Below are 16,743 nucleotides of genomic sequence, written 5' to 3'. Positions count from 1 at the left end.
GATTGAATGTGTTCCCATAGTTACCATCATGTCCACAACTGTGTCTTAACAGGTTTTTGCACCACAGAAATGTCTCCTCTTCCCCCTCCTCTCTGTCTGTGAAGAGTCACTGGCGCACCACACAGAACAACCCTTCACCAGATTCCTCCATACATAGAGGCTGTGTGTCAAAGCCTGGGTCACTAGCTTGTGTTTAATACACACGTACTGAAATGCATGAAATGTACATATTGCTATGACCAGGAAGAATATGGTTTACCAGTATTCTGCAAAAAAATAAAGCTACTGCTGTCACCACTGTACACATCTTCTGCGGATTATACTGAAACGTTTGTGGTTAGGTCCAGGGGGTTCTTAACCATCATGCATGTTCTAATATCAAAATGAAACAAAACAAAGGAAAACAATGAGATATTAAAACAAACAAACAAAAAAGCCAAAATACCTAAGTGGACATCTGTATAATACAGATATACCCAAACCCATGACTGTACTTGGTCAAGTTGTGCATGAAATGTGATCACTGCTGTCATCAGTACAACCTTTCTATCAGTGTGCAGAATCAGAGCAGGTGTCACTGTCGATTCACAACCCCCAACTGTGGATATTCCCCTGGTATAAGGGGTTGTACAGGTGTAAGAACACCATCATATGGATATTTCCATAAAGGTCATACAGGTGTCAGAACCCCCCCCCCCACCCCCCGCAGCCCCCCCCCCCCCCACCCTCCTGTGGAAATTCCCCTAAAGGTCATGCAGGTGTCAGGAACATCTCACAACCCCTCCTGTGGAAATTCCCCTAAAGGTCATGCAGGTGTCAGAACCCCCCCCCCCCCCCCACCCCCCCCCCCCCCCCCGCCCCCCCATCCCACCACCCTCCTGTGGACATTCCCCTAAAGGTCATGCAGGTGTCAGAAACATCCCACAACCCCCCTGTGGAAATTCCCCTAAAGGTCATGCAGGTGTCAGAAACATCCCACAACCCCCCTGTGGAAATTCCCCTAAAGGTCATGCAGGTGTCACAAACATCCCACAACCCCCCTGTGGACATTCCCCTAAAGGTCATGCAGGTGTCAGAAACATCCCACAACCCCTCCTGTGGAAATTCCCCTAAAGGTCATGCAGGTGTCAGAAACATCCCACAACCCTCCTGTGGTCATTCCCCTAAAGGTCATGCAGGTGTCAGAAACATCCCACAACCCCCCTGTGGAAATTCCCCTAAAGGTCATGCAGGTGTCAGAAACATCCCACAACCCCCCCTGTGGAAATTCCCCTAAAGGCTGTGCAGGTGTCAGAACTCTCCACACCCCCATCCTGTTGATATTCCCTGTCAGGGCAACACCCCGCCCCTCATGCCCAGCTCTCCCACACAGGTGAATATCCCCCAAGTGTGAAGTGTCGTGCAGGTATCTGAAGAGATCAGTGCAGGTGTCAGCAAAAGCGTGCGGCCCACAGGCCGGCGTGTACTGAGGAGAGGCTGGACAACCCAAACCGATGAATGATGATGGGGGAGTCTCCGGCCGGCACGACAAATGGTAAGCTGAAGCTAGACCTGGAATCTTTTGCTGCAGTGGGCCCTAAAGTGTGAGTGGTGAAGACCTGTCCTGGATGCACACAACCATTCCCACACACCTCAAGGAAAAAAAAAAAAAAGAGTCCAGGGTCACAGTCCATTGTTTACGCCTCTCCTGTTTGCTTTGCATAGCTGTTCATCTGTCTGCCTCAAAAATGTTTGGCACCCTTAACACAGACATTCGCCACCCCCCTCACAACCAGCCTGTACAGAAACACACACACAGACAAGGAGGAAAGACCCCCTCCCCACTCCCCCAGACCCGACCTGTCACTCCCTAAAAATAGTAACAGTAAGAAGTGACAAACTCCCACCTCTCTCAGCCCAGTGATGGTATCCACACGCTGAGAAGCGACAACTGCAGACCAACACAGCGCTTAAAACACACCACCCCGCATCTTCACTGCTGACACCACCCCGCATGTACGCCAACCAACAATGCAGCAAAGATTTCAGAAAAAAAAGAAAGAACAAGAGAGGCAAGGCCTTCAAGACTCACTTGTGATAAATTAAGTCCCCTAGCATTAATTACAGAGTAATTTCCCATCTTTACTTCTGCACCAAACGTTTGCAAAATAAATAAAAATTCCATGCTTAGCAAAAGAAGTTCCTGTTTGAACAAAAAATGATAATAATGACTCCTCTTGTTGTTGGGTCAGAATATCAGATCAAAGTACCAAGTTTAGAGAATACCAAAAATATAAATATAACAGTAAATGCACTTTGCATATAATTAGGCTTCTTTTTTTATTTTTTTGTGCCCATCCCAGAGGTGCAATATTGTTTTAAACAAGATGACAGGAAAGAATTGAATTTTTCCTATTTTTATGCCAAATTTGGTGTCAACTGACAAAGTATTTGCAGAGAAAATGTCAATGTTAAAGTTTACCATGGACACACAGACACACACACACACAGACAACCGAACACCGGGTTAAAACATAGACTCACTTTGTTTACACAAGTGAGTCAAAAATGATGAGCAGTATTCTGCTCTGTCCAGGAGGAGTCTGTCGGTCACACAAAGGAAGTGAAAACATCACAGAGGAAGGTGAAGATTGGAACATATACAGTCAGACCTGAACAGAATTATCAGTTCTATTTCTGCTTTCCTTCCCATGCTGACTATGTTGTTATGCTAAGCGTTTAACCCTTTGACTCCCAATACACTTCAATCTGTCATTTATACAAAAAAATATTAATTCCACAAAAAAAAAAAAAAAAAATACAGAAGAAAAATCAAATCATACTTGAAAGTATGTGAAAGTACATGTTTTATTGAAGGAAAATGAATGGAAAATACAATTATCACATGTTCAATGTTGACAGGATGAGATAACCCACCATTATGAGAATATAAACAAGAACTGAAGGGAAAAAAAAGAACAAAATATCAAACAAAAAAAAAAAAAAAACAAAAAGGAAAAAAAAAAGGAAATCCAAGTCAATGGGTGGAAAAGGGACTGAACTAACTGCAAATGTATTGGACACAACCACCAGGTGTGATTATGTGGGTTTCTTCCATTATCATGTTGTTATCAACACAGCAATCACACACGCCCAACCATAAACACTCATACCGTATAACAACACACACACACATGCACAGTATACAGTATGTCAGCTTGAAGCCTTTATCTAAGAGTTTCATAGTAAATGTTCAACAAATTCTTCCTTTAGAAAAAAAAACAAAACAAGCAAACAAAAAGAAAACCAACCCACATACATCAAAGTGAGCACAAAGTTTGCTGAGAAATTGCTTTTAAATGAAAGTAGTTGCAGCTAGTTACCTCCCTCTCAACAGATTACTTCCCCTGTGCATGCCAGAAGACTGCATCTACTTTCATTCTCTCCCCTTTAGCGGGGGTAGTGGCAGTTTTCACACGACAGGAAATCAAACTCCTGCTGGAGTCTGCACCAGTGGGTCACGTAAGACATGGATAACTAAACATGGGTCTTAATCTCTAAGTTTTTTTTGTTTCCTTTTTTATCATGACATAATGCTACTGATCATATCCCCTTGGACCAGAATTGATACCCAGCGTGTACACACACACACACACACACATGCTCCCAGACACTCACACACACACAGTCACACAGAAACTTGCACACGCACACAGCTCCACGTGTACTTGAAGCAAAAAGTGCCAGAAGTGTCTTTCCCAAAAGGGAGGTAAAAGCTGTGTCATGCAGACTGAAGCTGTCAACTCCTTCCCCTCACTTGATGATGATGATGATGATGATGCTATGTTGTTGATGATGATGTTGACGATGTTGATGCTATGTTGTTGATGATGATGATGTTAATGATGATGACGCTGACGTCAATGATGTCCATGATGACTGTATCCCACAGTGAAGGTGAAAGCGGCACACTGTGCACAAAAGGACACACTGATCCCCTTAGCAGGTGACCAAGCTCTGTGAAGGTGGGCAATAGGGCAGCGGCATGTAAGTCATCTTTACTGCACCAAGTTAGTTCAGCGGTGAGAGTTTTCCCCCCAAATCTACACTACTTCTGACCGGTGCTGTGGTCAACATTAATGGTCAGACCGCTGGACTCCTCCCTGTGTGTTCAATCCCTGTCATACTTGGAAGGTCGAGGGTGGAGACTCTTCCAGGTCAACATATGTGCAGACCTGCTGGTGCCTGAACCCCCATCATGCGCATACACACGCAAAAGATCAAATATGCATGTTAAAAATCCCTAAATCCATGTCAACATTCAGTGGGTTCTGGAAAAAAAAGTTCACATCCAGCATGCACACCGCTAAAAATGGAGTCTGACTGCCTGTATGGTGAGGTAAATAAACAACAGTCATCCACATAAAATGTTACATATCTGTGTGAGTGTGTGTGCGTGTGTGCACGACTAAAACCTGACTGAACGACACAGAAAACCAGTAACTGAGCGCTCAATGGCAGCAGTCAGCCGGCGCTACGCAGGTAAGCACCCTGTTGTGCAAATGACTTTCTTGGTAAAGCTTGGTCGATGACAGAACATAGGTGCTCTATTAATAGCCACGTCCTTCCATATCCATAGGCTGGAAAATTCTTAGCAATAGGAGGAGTTTGTATTATACTCCATGTTTGGTGATACATATACTTACCATGTCAAACTGATGCAAACTAGGCCTATTGGTTTGCTCTGCTTGGCCAAATTTCGCGCGGCTAACAGTGAAAAGACGCCCCTCTTTGCCTGGTCCGCTCTTAGCCAATCAAACGCCTCTAACAGCTATAAGCGCTGAATCATTCCTTTGGCCAAGGCTCTCCACGCCATCTTGTCAGGTTTTCGCTCTATCTCGTCTAACGCTTTTTTTGGCTATTAAGCGTGTTCATTTGGCCTTATTTTGTTTTATGCGGTTTGTTTGTATATTTTTCTTACATTCTGTGTACTCGTTTCGACTCGGCCCCCTCGATTCGTTCGTATTTTTCCACCTCTGAGTCGATCCTGTCTTTCCTTTCTCTGTTGGGGATCGAATTTTCGCTGGGTGCCTACGCGCGGTACCATGCCTCGTATGCCATCCTATGAAGGCAGGGATCATGATGCTGGGAGGGATACTCGGCAAGAGACTCTCCCAGGCCCGGAGCTCATGATTCCTCCCGATAGGGACTGGTTGTGAACCCCCCCACCCCCCACTCCCACACCCTCAGGTGCACATTCTTCTATCCCCTCTCCCACCATGTCAACCCTCTCCCTCCCCCCTCTCTGTGGTCCCTGGGAACACACTGAGCTCTGAGCAGTGCTCACAACGCATGGCTGGCAGAGGGGTTTATGCCTGCATCATACATCTGTCTTTGGCCTTGCCAACACCTGCATTCACCTGTTGTGCTTCTATTTTTATTACAGCGCTATACAGAAATCAATTATTGTTGTCCCTTCCTTTTTATGTGGCTGTATTCAACTGTTGTGCTTCTTTTTTTTTCTTTTTTTTTTTTTTTTATTACAGCGCTGTATAAGAATAATTTTTGTAAATTGTATTGTTGTCTCTACATTTATCTGTGGCTGTATACACCTGTTAGTTATCTACTTTTATTATAGCCCTACATATAAGAATAAATTACTATTATTGTTGTCCCTACCTATACATGTGGCTGTATGCACCTGTTACTGTCAAAACCTGCAGTTTACACAACCTAACTTATGTACGTATGTATTTGAATACATGTTCTTGCATATGCCTGTGTCTTCATAAACACCCGTGTATGTCAACAACTGTGCCTTTTAACACCTGTTTCCATCAACACCTGTTTTCATCAAACACCTGTGCCTTGACACAACTGGTCCTGCTTGTACCTGTGCCTTTACACACCTGGTTTTGCTTGTACCTGTGCCTTCACACACCTGTGCCTTCTCACACCTGGTTTTGCTTGTACCTGTGCCTTCACACACCTGTGCCTTCTCACACCTGGTTTTGCTTGTACCTGTGCCTTCACACACCTGTGCCTTCTCACACCTGGTTTTGCTTGTACCTGTGCCTTCAAACACTTGAGCCAGTCTCCTCCCGTACTAGTGACTTCTGTCCAATCCATGGTATCTATACACTTTGGTCGTGATGGACCGGTCCCCTTCACAGCATCGGTTTCACAGAGAAAAGAAAAAGGTGTTCAGTGATAAGACGACGACACCTCTGTGTCTCTCTACCTCTATCTACCCAACTTACACATTCCACCCCCCCCCCCCCACCCCACCCCCCAACACATAACCCCCTCCCCCCACCCCCTCCCCAACCCGGGCCGTGGGCTAGACGACCTGCACGGCCCCCTTGCAGTATTTACAGGGGAGAAAGTTGCGCTCAGTGAAGGACAGTTTGTTGACGAGGTTGGAATGGCCTATCTCCGACAGCAGGTTGAGGATGCGGTGAGCCGTCTCGTCATCTTCCGGCAGGCTGCCTGGCCCCGCCCCCGACTCCGCCCCCGAGCGGTGAGAGGCAGTGGAATGTGTGGAATGTGTGCGCCGCCGCCCCTGGGGGTGGGGGTGGTGGGCGTGGCTGTGGGCGGGGTCCGCCGAGTTGGGCAGGAGGGAGGGCGGAGTGGAGGTGTCCGAGGAGGGGGAAGGGGGGATCTCGGCGCCCCCCACAATGGGCTCCACCTCGCTGTCTGCGTCCGAGTCGGAGCTGGTGTAGTCTGGCCACTCTGCACACACAGGAGGGAGGGGGCAGAGTGGTTAAGATGCTTCTGTGCCAGTACAGAGTCTCTGATGGTCTGGGTTCGAATCCTGCTCTCAGCCTTTCTCCCAAGTTGAAAAAACAAAAAAAAAACTAAGCTTCTAGTCATTCCAATGAGATGATTAACAGAGGTCCTGTGTACAGCACCCACTTGGTGCACAGAAAAAGAACCCTTGGCAACAAAAAGGTTGTCCTCTGGCAAAATCCTGCTGGAAACATCCACTCTGATAGGAATAGAAATATATATGCACCGAGGCCTAAAGGTTATGATACTGATCAGTGCTGTAAGCGCCAGTGTAATAATAACTAGAAATACATCAAACTAATATGGTGCACACTCCCCTTTGGCTCTAAATGCCTCACATGAAACAGTACACAAACACCAGTGCATAGCAGCATACAACAGCACATGAGAACATACAAGACAGAATAAAAATCCATATCCGTCAAGACAATACAACGAACTGCAAATGTGAACAAGTAAGACCTAAAAGAAACACAAACTATGCCCCCCACACACACTCACACACACACACACACATAGAGAAGATGCACAGACAGGAAGACAAAACAGACAGGCACAAAGAAGATGTACAGACAGGAAGACAAAACAGACAGGCACACAGATGTACAGACAGGAAGACAAAACAGACAGGCACACAGAAGATGTACAGACAGGAAGACGAAACAGACAGGCACACAGATGTACAGACAGGAAGACAAAACAGACAGGCACACAGATGTACAGACAGGAAGACAAAACAGACAGGCACACAGAAGATGTACAGACAGGAAGACAAAACAGACAGGCACACAGATGTACAGACAGGAAGACAAAACAGACAGGCACACAGAAGATGTACAGACAGGAAGACAAAACAGACAGGCACACAGAAGATGTACAGACAGGAAGACAAAACAGACAGGCACACAGAAGATGTACAGACAGGAAGACAAAACAGACAGGCACACAGATGTACAGACTGGAAGACAAAACAGACAGGCACACAGAAGATGTACAGACAGGAAGACAGCAGATGCAGATACAGGTACACAGTTTCAGTTTCAGTAGCTCAAGGAGGCGTCACTGCGTTCGGACAAATCCATACACGCTACACCACATCTGCCAAGCAGATGCCTGACCAGCAGCGTAACCCAATGCGCTTAGTCAGGCCTTGAGGAAAAAAAAAAAAGGTGAATAAATAATAGATAAGCTTACACAAATAAATAAATAAATAATAACTATAATGTAAAAAAAAAGGTAGTAGCAAGAAAAAAAAAATAATAACAATAATAAATAAATAAATAAATAAGATAACAATGATGATAAATAAGCAAATAGATGTAAAACATGAAGACACACATTCACATATACACAGAAGATGTACAGACAGGCATACAGAAGATGTAGAGACAGAAGATGCACAGACAGGCACAGACAGGTGCAGTACTGACCAGAGTAGTTGTTCTCCACGGGGCCGTTAGCCAGGGACTGGGTCAGGGCAGAGGCCGCCATGTCCCCTTTGGTGTGGGCGTGGGCGTGGGTGTGGGCGTGGGCGTGGCCGTTGAGGGGAGTGTGGGGGGTGGAGGCCTCCTGGTGGTAACTGTGCAGCATGTGACGTTCCCCCAGCAACTGCATCACCAGTGCCTGGAGTTCCCCCAGCTTGTCCTGTGTGCGACAGACATCATCATCATCATCATCATCATCACCATCACCATCATCATCATGTGACGTTCCCCCAACAACTGCATCACCAGAGCCTGGAGTTCCCCTAGCTTGTCCTGTGTGTGACAGACATCATCATCATCACCATCATCACTGTCGTCGTCATCATTATCATCATCACTACCACCATCACCATCATTGTCATCATCATCACCATCACAATCATGTGACTTCTTTCAAACAGTTTCACCAGAACCTGGCCAGCAAAGCAGTCACACATAACTCAAACACAGGGTTCTTACATAGACACAAACATTAGCCAAAAATGCGTGTGTGTGCATATGTTGACACAGCAACACTGCCACAATGACACCACCAACACGAACACATCTACTGCCACACCTACTGCCATACTGACACAGCATCACTAACACATCCACTGACAAAGCATAACTGACAAATCCACTGGCACAGCAACACTGACACATTGCCAACACCGACATGCCCACAGCAACACTGACACACCCACAGCGACACTGACACACTCACAGCAACACACTCACAGCAACACTGACACACCCACAACAACACTGACACAGTGCCGACACTGACACGGTGCTGACACTGACACAGTGCCGACACTGACACACCCACAGCAACACTAACACACTGCCGACACTGACACACCCACAGCAACACTGACACAGTGCCAACACTGACACGATGCTGACACTGACACAGTGCCGACACTGACACACCCACAGCAATACTGACACATTGCTGACACTGAAAACACCCACAGCAACACTGACATATTGCTGACACTGACACACCCACAGCAACACTGGCACAGTGCTGACACTGACACACCCACAGCAACACTGACACATTGCTGACACTGACACACCCACAGCAACACTGACACATTGCTGACACTGACACACCCACAGCAACACTGACACAGTGCTGACACTGAAAACACCCACAGCAACACTGACACAGAGCTGACACTGAAAACACCCACAGCAACACTGACACAGAGCTGACACTGAAAACACCCACAGCAACACTGACACATTGCTGACACTGACACACCCACAGCAACACTGACACAGTGCGGACACTGACACACCCACAGCAACACTGACACAGTGCTGACACTGACACACCCACAGCAACACTGACACAGTGCTGACACTGACACACCCACAGCAACACTGACACAGTGCGGACACTGAAAACACCCACAGCAACACTGACACTGTGCTGACACTGAAAACACCCACAGCAACACTGACACAGTGCGGACACTGAAAACACCCACAGCAACACTGACACAGTGCCGACACTGACACACCCACAGCAACACTGACACAGTGCTGACACTGAAAACACCCACAGCAACACTGACACTGAAAACACCCACAGCAACACTGACACTGAAAACACCCACAGCAACACTGACACACCAACACGGACACTGTCAACACTGACACACCAACACTGACCTGAAGCTGCTCTCTGTCCCTGGCCAGCTGGGCGATGTAGTCGTTTTTCTGTAGCTCTCGCTGCTGCAGCAAGGCTCTCTGGTGGTGGTAGAGGGAAATGTACTCCCCTGCAACCCGGCACCATCACTGGGAGGTCGCACATCACTCACACACCCTTCTTTCACATCACTCACACACCCTTTTTCCTGCACGCCTCACACACACACCAATGTCCTGCACATCTTTCACAATCACTCACACACCCTCGTCTTGCAACATCGATGAGTACTCGGACATGTGTGTATGGGGGGGGGGAGGTATGCATATTTACTTGGACCTTTCACCCCTCCAGAGCTACAGGCCGTCAACAAGACACCTCCATAGTCCTATATCTTGTGTCTCTGGCTGGCTCCAGGCGTGGCCTGTCTTCTTGGTGTCTGCCCGGAGGTGTCTTGGCCAGGTGTTTGTTGGTCAGCGTCTCTGTCTCTCGGGGGTTCTGTGTGTCAGGGCCTGTGTGGTGATGCCTGATGCTGGTTTTCTTGGCCCGTACCCCCCGCTCCATCCCCACCTTCTTCAAGTGTTGTGTGTTCACTGACTGAAATGACCTGCCAGTCTCTTGCACCGCAACTAGCATCGTTTTCACCACAACATCACCCACACACACAGACAGACAACAAAGGAAGCATTCCACCTTCCTCTTCAACAAGGACACCTCCACAACACCAACGCTGAACAACTGGACCTGCAGGGCGCCAGGTGACAGACCACCAAACTCTGCTATCAGACAGGAGAGACAGAGAGAAACAGACAAGGACAGACAGACACAGAGACAGACAAACAGACAAAGAGAGAGAGACAGACAGACACAAAGAGACAACCAGAAAGACAGACAGACAGACAGAGCCAGCCAGAGACACAGACAGACAGACAGAAAGAGACAGAAAAGGAAGAGGAAGAGAGGAGTGCTGAGACAGACAGACAGGGAACTGACCGATGGTGTCCGTCTCTCCCTGTAGTTGTACCACCAGGTGTTCCAGCTGGTCTGCCTTGTCTGTCAGCTCTGCCTTGTCCCGCATCACACGTGTGTACTTCTCCTGGGGTCCGCATCACACAGCACACATTACACATTGTCACATCACACACATTACACACTGTGACATCACACACATGTACACATCGTCACATCACATTTTACACATCGTCAAATCAACCATATGAAGACATTGGCACATCATCACACACACACATTGTCACATCACACACAATACACATCACAACACACACATTGTCCTCATCACATACAATATACATTGTCCACATCAACACATACACCAACACTCAACATATCACAACACAACATTAACATTGTCACATCACACAAATCACAACAAACTTACGACAAGGGCACTCCACACCACCAACACCTTCCAAACACATAACACTTCACACACACACACACACCATTGACAAGGACACATCACACACACACACACACCTCCACACACCCATACATCCAAACATTCACACTGTCACTCCACAACATCACACCTTCACAACACACATCACATCACAACATTCAACAGTCACCTCACACACATACCCTTCACAAGACACCTCCATCACCACACAATACCCATCCACAAACACACTCACACAACACATACACACTTTACAAACACACAGTCACACAACACAACCACCATACAACAAGTACACCCTTCACATCACCAACACTCCTCCAACATAAACATCATCAACAACACACACACCACACCTTCAACACAGACACCTCACACACATTACACATCCATTTACAACGGTACACAAATCACAACACCACCACATGAACAATGGCTGATAGGAAGCCACACAAAATCTGCTGCTACTAAGACAGGAGACGAAAAAATAAAGGTCTGACATGTAACTAGAGACAGACAACATCAAAGAAATTACAACGATGTAACAAAGAAGACACCCGTAACAGACAGGAAGGACTGATAAGCACCAGGACACATACAGTACTAGACAAATAGCAGGCAGAATGGAATAGTGGTAACGGAAAGATGTGGAGTCGCTTAGCAACAAGCCTCAAAGCTAGAAGCGGAATGATCCTTTGGAAGGCTTCCCGTCCATCTTGTAGTTTCGCCTCAGGTTTTCAGCTGTCTGGCTTTGGTTCTTGCCATGCTCTGCCTTGTCTGTTATTTTCTACATTCTGTGTACTTTTGCGGTCCGTTAATACACAGACACTACCTGGTCACTCACACCTTCATGTTCTATCAACGTGACATGATCTTGTCACGTGTCACATTCAGAGTTGCACACAGCACATCACACTATAAGTGACGATTGTTACATCACACACAACACATTGTTGTCTAAATCTTCAACCTTACACATCACACATCAACACAAGTCACAGCACATCAGAAAGCACACACACACACACGTTGCACATCATGGAACACAATAGATTGTCCATCAGCACACGTATAAATTGTGCACCTTCAACTACTTACCACACAGGATTTTCACCATTCCACACACAACGTTTCAATTCACACACAATTGGTACATTCTCAGCAAAGTAACCATCACTCCTTATCACATCGATTTGTGATTACACATGTAATCGCTATTTGGCACTTACAATCAAACATTATGCACATGTGTCCGTCTCCACATCACATCTACAATGTCACTGACACACTTATACAGATCACATACATAATCAACACATTAATTGTCACATCACACACATTATCACATCACACACTGTCACATCACACACATTACATCACAAACATTAACACTGTCAATCACACACATCACATCACACACTGTGACATCACACACATACACATCACATACATTACACATTGTCACATCACACACATTACACATTGTCACATCACACACATTACACATTGTCACATCACACACATTATCACATCACAAACATTACACATTGTCACATCACACACATTATCACATCACAAACATTACACATTGTCACATCACACACATTATCACATCACAAACATTACACATTGTCACATCACACACATTATCACATCACACACATTATCACATCACACACATTACACATTGTCACATCACACACTGTCACATCACACACATTACACAATGTCACATCACACACGCTACACATAATCACATCACACAAATTGTCACATGAATGTCAATTAACTGACAGGAACCAACATCATAATAATTATAACTCTGAATGTTATCTAAATGACAGGAACCAACATCATATTAATTACAATTCTGAATGTGAATCAACCGACAGGGACTGACATAATGTTAACCATAAATAGGAGGAGTTTGTATTATACTCCATGTTTGGTGATACATATACTTACCATGTCAAACTTATGCAAACTAGGCCTATTGGTTTGCTCTGCTTGGCCAAATTTCACGTGGCTAACAGTGAAAAGATGCCCTTTCTTGCCCGGTCCGCTCTTAGCCAATCAAACGCCTCTAAAAGCTATAAGCGCTGAATCATTCCTTTGGCCAAGGCTCTCCACGCCATCTTGTCAGGTTTTCGCTCTGTCTTGTCTTACGCTTTCTTTTGGCTATTAAACGTGTTCATTTGGCCTTATTTTGCTGCATGCGGCTTGTCTGTATATTTTTCTTACATTCTGTGTACTTGTTTTGACTCGGAAATCCTCTTGTTAATTATCTGACAGACACCCACCTGGATCATCTCCATTGCTGTCTTCATCTGTTCGTATTCTGACCGACTGATCTTGTCCGTGTCCACATACTCGGAGGCTGCACACACGCAATAACACACATGATCAAGCTGACGTTACTTAACAACACCAACACCAGTATGTCTATATAGTATCTTCAAACCTCTCTACAGCATCACATCGGTCAGACACAAAGCACACAGAAACACACACACACACACACAGCCACACACATGGAAGAAACAGATGTGGATCCACAGAATACGCGTATGAAATGGAGTGCCTTAACTCTCTCAGGACAAAGGAATGCTCACGCATTCCTACACAAAACGTATTCAGATTCGGACGAAGGAATGGAACAGCATTCTCCAAAAGTAAAATTCCATCACGCGCTGTACACGTGATTTTGTGATTAGCCAAGCAGAGTGCGCTATTCTGGGTCACTCCACAATCGAACAGTGTGATTGGTCAGCCTGGCATGTGTAGCCTGTCTCGCACACACGCTGACAAAGTCACTGACCGGTCGTCTATGACAAAGAAGAAAGCGAATTTAATGCAGAAAGCAAGCATGGGTATGGTGATTTGGGGTGAAAAATTGGCAGTAATTTCTACATATGGCAAAATTGTAAAAATAGATGAGAAATTAGATTTGTTTTCATATGTAATAGCTCAACAAGTAATAAACCAGTTCTGAAAGTTTCATTTTCTCACTCTGTATTTTGTATTTTTTGTAATTTTTTTCCAAACCCTTACAAATGGGCCATCTGTGGGGAAAAGCAAGGGAGAAAACTTGTCGTCCCGAGTGAGTTTACGTAGAAACTGTTTGACAAGGAATGTATTCAGAACTGATTTCAAGGATGAGAGTGAAGGACAGTAATGGACTGAAAAAGGCAGTGACCTCCAGGTTTGTACAGCTGAACAACTAACGGCTGTCCTGCCACGTTTCTGTTGATTTGACTCCCTCCTGGCCTGAACCAAAGCATTTGTAGTCATGGTCAACGCCTGCTGGGGATGACTGACAACCTCCATCAAATCACTGGGCACATTTCAACATCTAATATCATTTCACATTTCACACCCAAGGCAGACACAAAGCAGCCAGTTTTTCAGTGTGGCGCAAACTCACTGCCTTGACCTCCTCACAAGTTCACTGACCTTTCCTGATGACCTCTTCCTGAAGGTCAGCGACCTTGACACTCAGGTCGTCCGACAGGTGGCGCTGCTCCTTCAGGCTTTCGTACAGCTGTCCTCGCTCCGTCTCCAGCTGTTTGATGGTGGCTGAGAGACTGTCGATCTGAAACATCACTCTCGTGTTCATACAAGTGAATGTGGGAGTTGCAGCCCACGCACAAAGCAGCAGCAGCAGCAGCAAAAGACGTCAGTGAAATCTGGGTTACTCTCCCAGGGGACAGACTGGGCTGTCACAATGCAGCAACACTTTTTGTTCTTGCCTTTCCTTTGTCTAACTAATGAAGTCAATCTTTCCACATGTGGAGTGATGGCCTAGAGGTAACGCGTCCGCCTAGGAAATGAGAGAATCTGAGCGCGCTGGTTCGAATCACGGCTCAGCCGCCGATATTTTCTCTCCCTCCACTAGACCTTGAGTGGTGGTCTGGACGCTAGTCATTCGGATGAGACGAAAAACCGAGGTCCCGTGTGCAGCATGCACTTAGCGCACGAAAAAGAACCCACAGCAACAAAAGGATCGTTCCTGGCAAAATTCTGTAGAAAAATCCACTTCAATAGGAAAAGCAAATAAAACCGCACGCAGGAAAAAATACAAAAAAATGGGTGGCGCTGTAGTGTAGCGACGTGCTCTCCCTGGGGAGAGCAGCCTGAATTTCACACAGAGAAATCTGTTGTGATAAAAAGAAATACAAATACAAATACACAATTTTGTCGGCAACAACCCTTTAGCTGCCTCAGCTTCTTTTATGAGAGCTAAGAGCATGATACATAGAGAACCTCAGTTCATTGTCTCATCTGAAAGACAAGCACCCGGACCATGCAAGTCTAGTAGAGAGGGGGGGTTAAAAATCTTGATCCATATACAGTATAGGATTCCAACATGAGGACGCCTTGGACTATGGCTCCCTAATTGGACGCATTACCAGCAAGCGACCCCTCCACCAATTACCATCATCACTGTATGCTGACACTGTTGGTCTCATCTTTTGTCAACAATGATGACAGATACCGATACCGACAGTCTCTTTCTCACTGTGCTGTGCTGTGACAGGGGAGACAAGCGAGACATGAAGGACGGGGAGGTAAGTCAGGGCTCACCAGATCGTCTGTCTGGGACTTGTCACCGTTCTGGTCTTCGCCGTCTGACCTGGGCTTGACCTCTGTGGCCTTGATCAGCATTGTGCGCAGCTCACTGTTCTGGGTGGTCAGCGCCTCCATCATGTCCTGTTGTTACATCATCACACACCATGTCACATCAGGTCCTGTTGTTACATCATCACATACCATGTCACATCATGTCCTGTTGTTACATCATCACATACCATGTCACATCATGTCCTGTTGTTACATCATCACATACCATGTCACATCATGTCCTGTTGTTACATCATCACATACCATGTCACATCATGTCCTGTTGTTACATCATCACACACCATGTCAAATCATGTCCTGTTGTTACATCATCACATACCATGTCACATCATGTCCTGTTGTTACATCATCACATACCATGTCACATCATGTCCTGTTGTTACATCATCACATACCATGTCAAATCATGTCCTGTTGTTACATCATCACATACCATGTCACATCAGGTCCTGTTGTTACATCATCACAAACCATGTCACATCATGTCCTGTTGTTACATCATCACAAACCATGTCACATCATGTCCTGTTGTTACATCATCACATACCATGTCACATCATGTCCTGTTGTTACATCATCACATACCATGTCACATCAGGTCCTGTTGTTACATCATCACATACCATGTCAAATCAGGTCCTGTTACTACATCATCACATACCATGTCAAATCATGTCCTGTTGTTACATCATCACAAACCATGTCACATCATGTCCTGTTGTTACATCATCACATACCATGTCACATCATGTCCTGTTGTTACATCATCACATACCATGTCACATCAT

The 16,743-nt window shown here is 45.8% G+C and overlaps 1 protein-coding gene across 3 annotated transcripts in view; it reads right to left on the bottom strand.

Annotated features, from left to right (window-relative positions):
- Nucleotides 1-5,227: 5,227 nt before the first annotated feature.
- The window catches only part of LOC143289723 (golgin subfamily A member 2-like), a 49,857-nt gene continuing 38,341 nt past the window's right edge, over nt 5,228-16,743 (bottom strand). For 2 of the 3 annotated variants that reach the window (XM_076598796.1, XM_076598797.1), the window contains exons 20-26: nt 15,899-16,024; nt 14,768-14,906; nt 13,615-13,691; nt 10,888-10,990; nt 9,918-10,024; nt 8,199-8,412; nt 5,228-6,711 (exon numbers count right to left, since the gene is read on the bottom strand). In XM_076598796.1, coding sequence (XP_076454911.1) covers nt 6,320-6,711; nt 8,199-8,412; nt 9,918-10,024; nt 10,888-10,990; nt 13,615-13,691; nt 14,768-14,906; nt 15,899-16,024 — 1,158 coding nt within the window. In that variant the 3' untranslated portion in view covers nt 5,228-6,319. The remainder of the gene's footprint in view (nt 6,712-8,198; nt 8,413-9,917; nt 10,025-10,887; nt 10,991-13,614; nt 13,692-14,767; nt 14,907-15,898; nt 16,025-16,743) is intronic. The other variant, XR_013056267.1, reaches the window with a different exon arrangement.

The sequence above is a fragment of the Babylonia areolata genome, chromosome 14 (genome assembly GCF_041734735.1).
Source record: "Babylonia areolata isolate BAREFJ2019XMU chromosome 14, ASM4173473v1, whole genome shotgun sequence".
Lineage (NCBI taxonomy): Eukaryota > Metazoa > Mollusca > Gastropoda > Neogastropoda > Buccinidae > Babylonia > Babylonia areolata.
The sequence above is the reverse complement of the archived record's forward strand: the minus strand, read 5'-3'. Positions and strand labels throughout refer to the sequence as shown.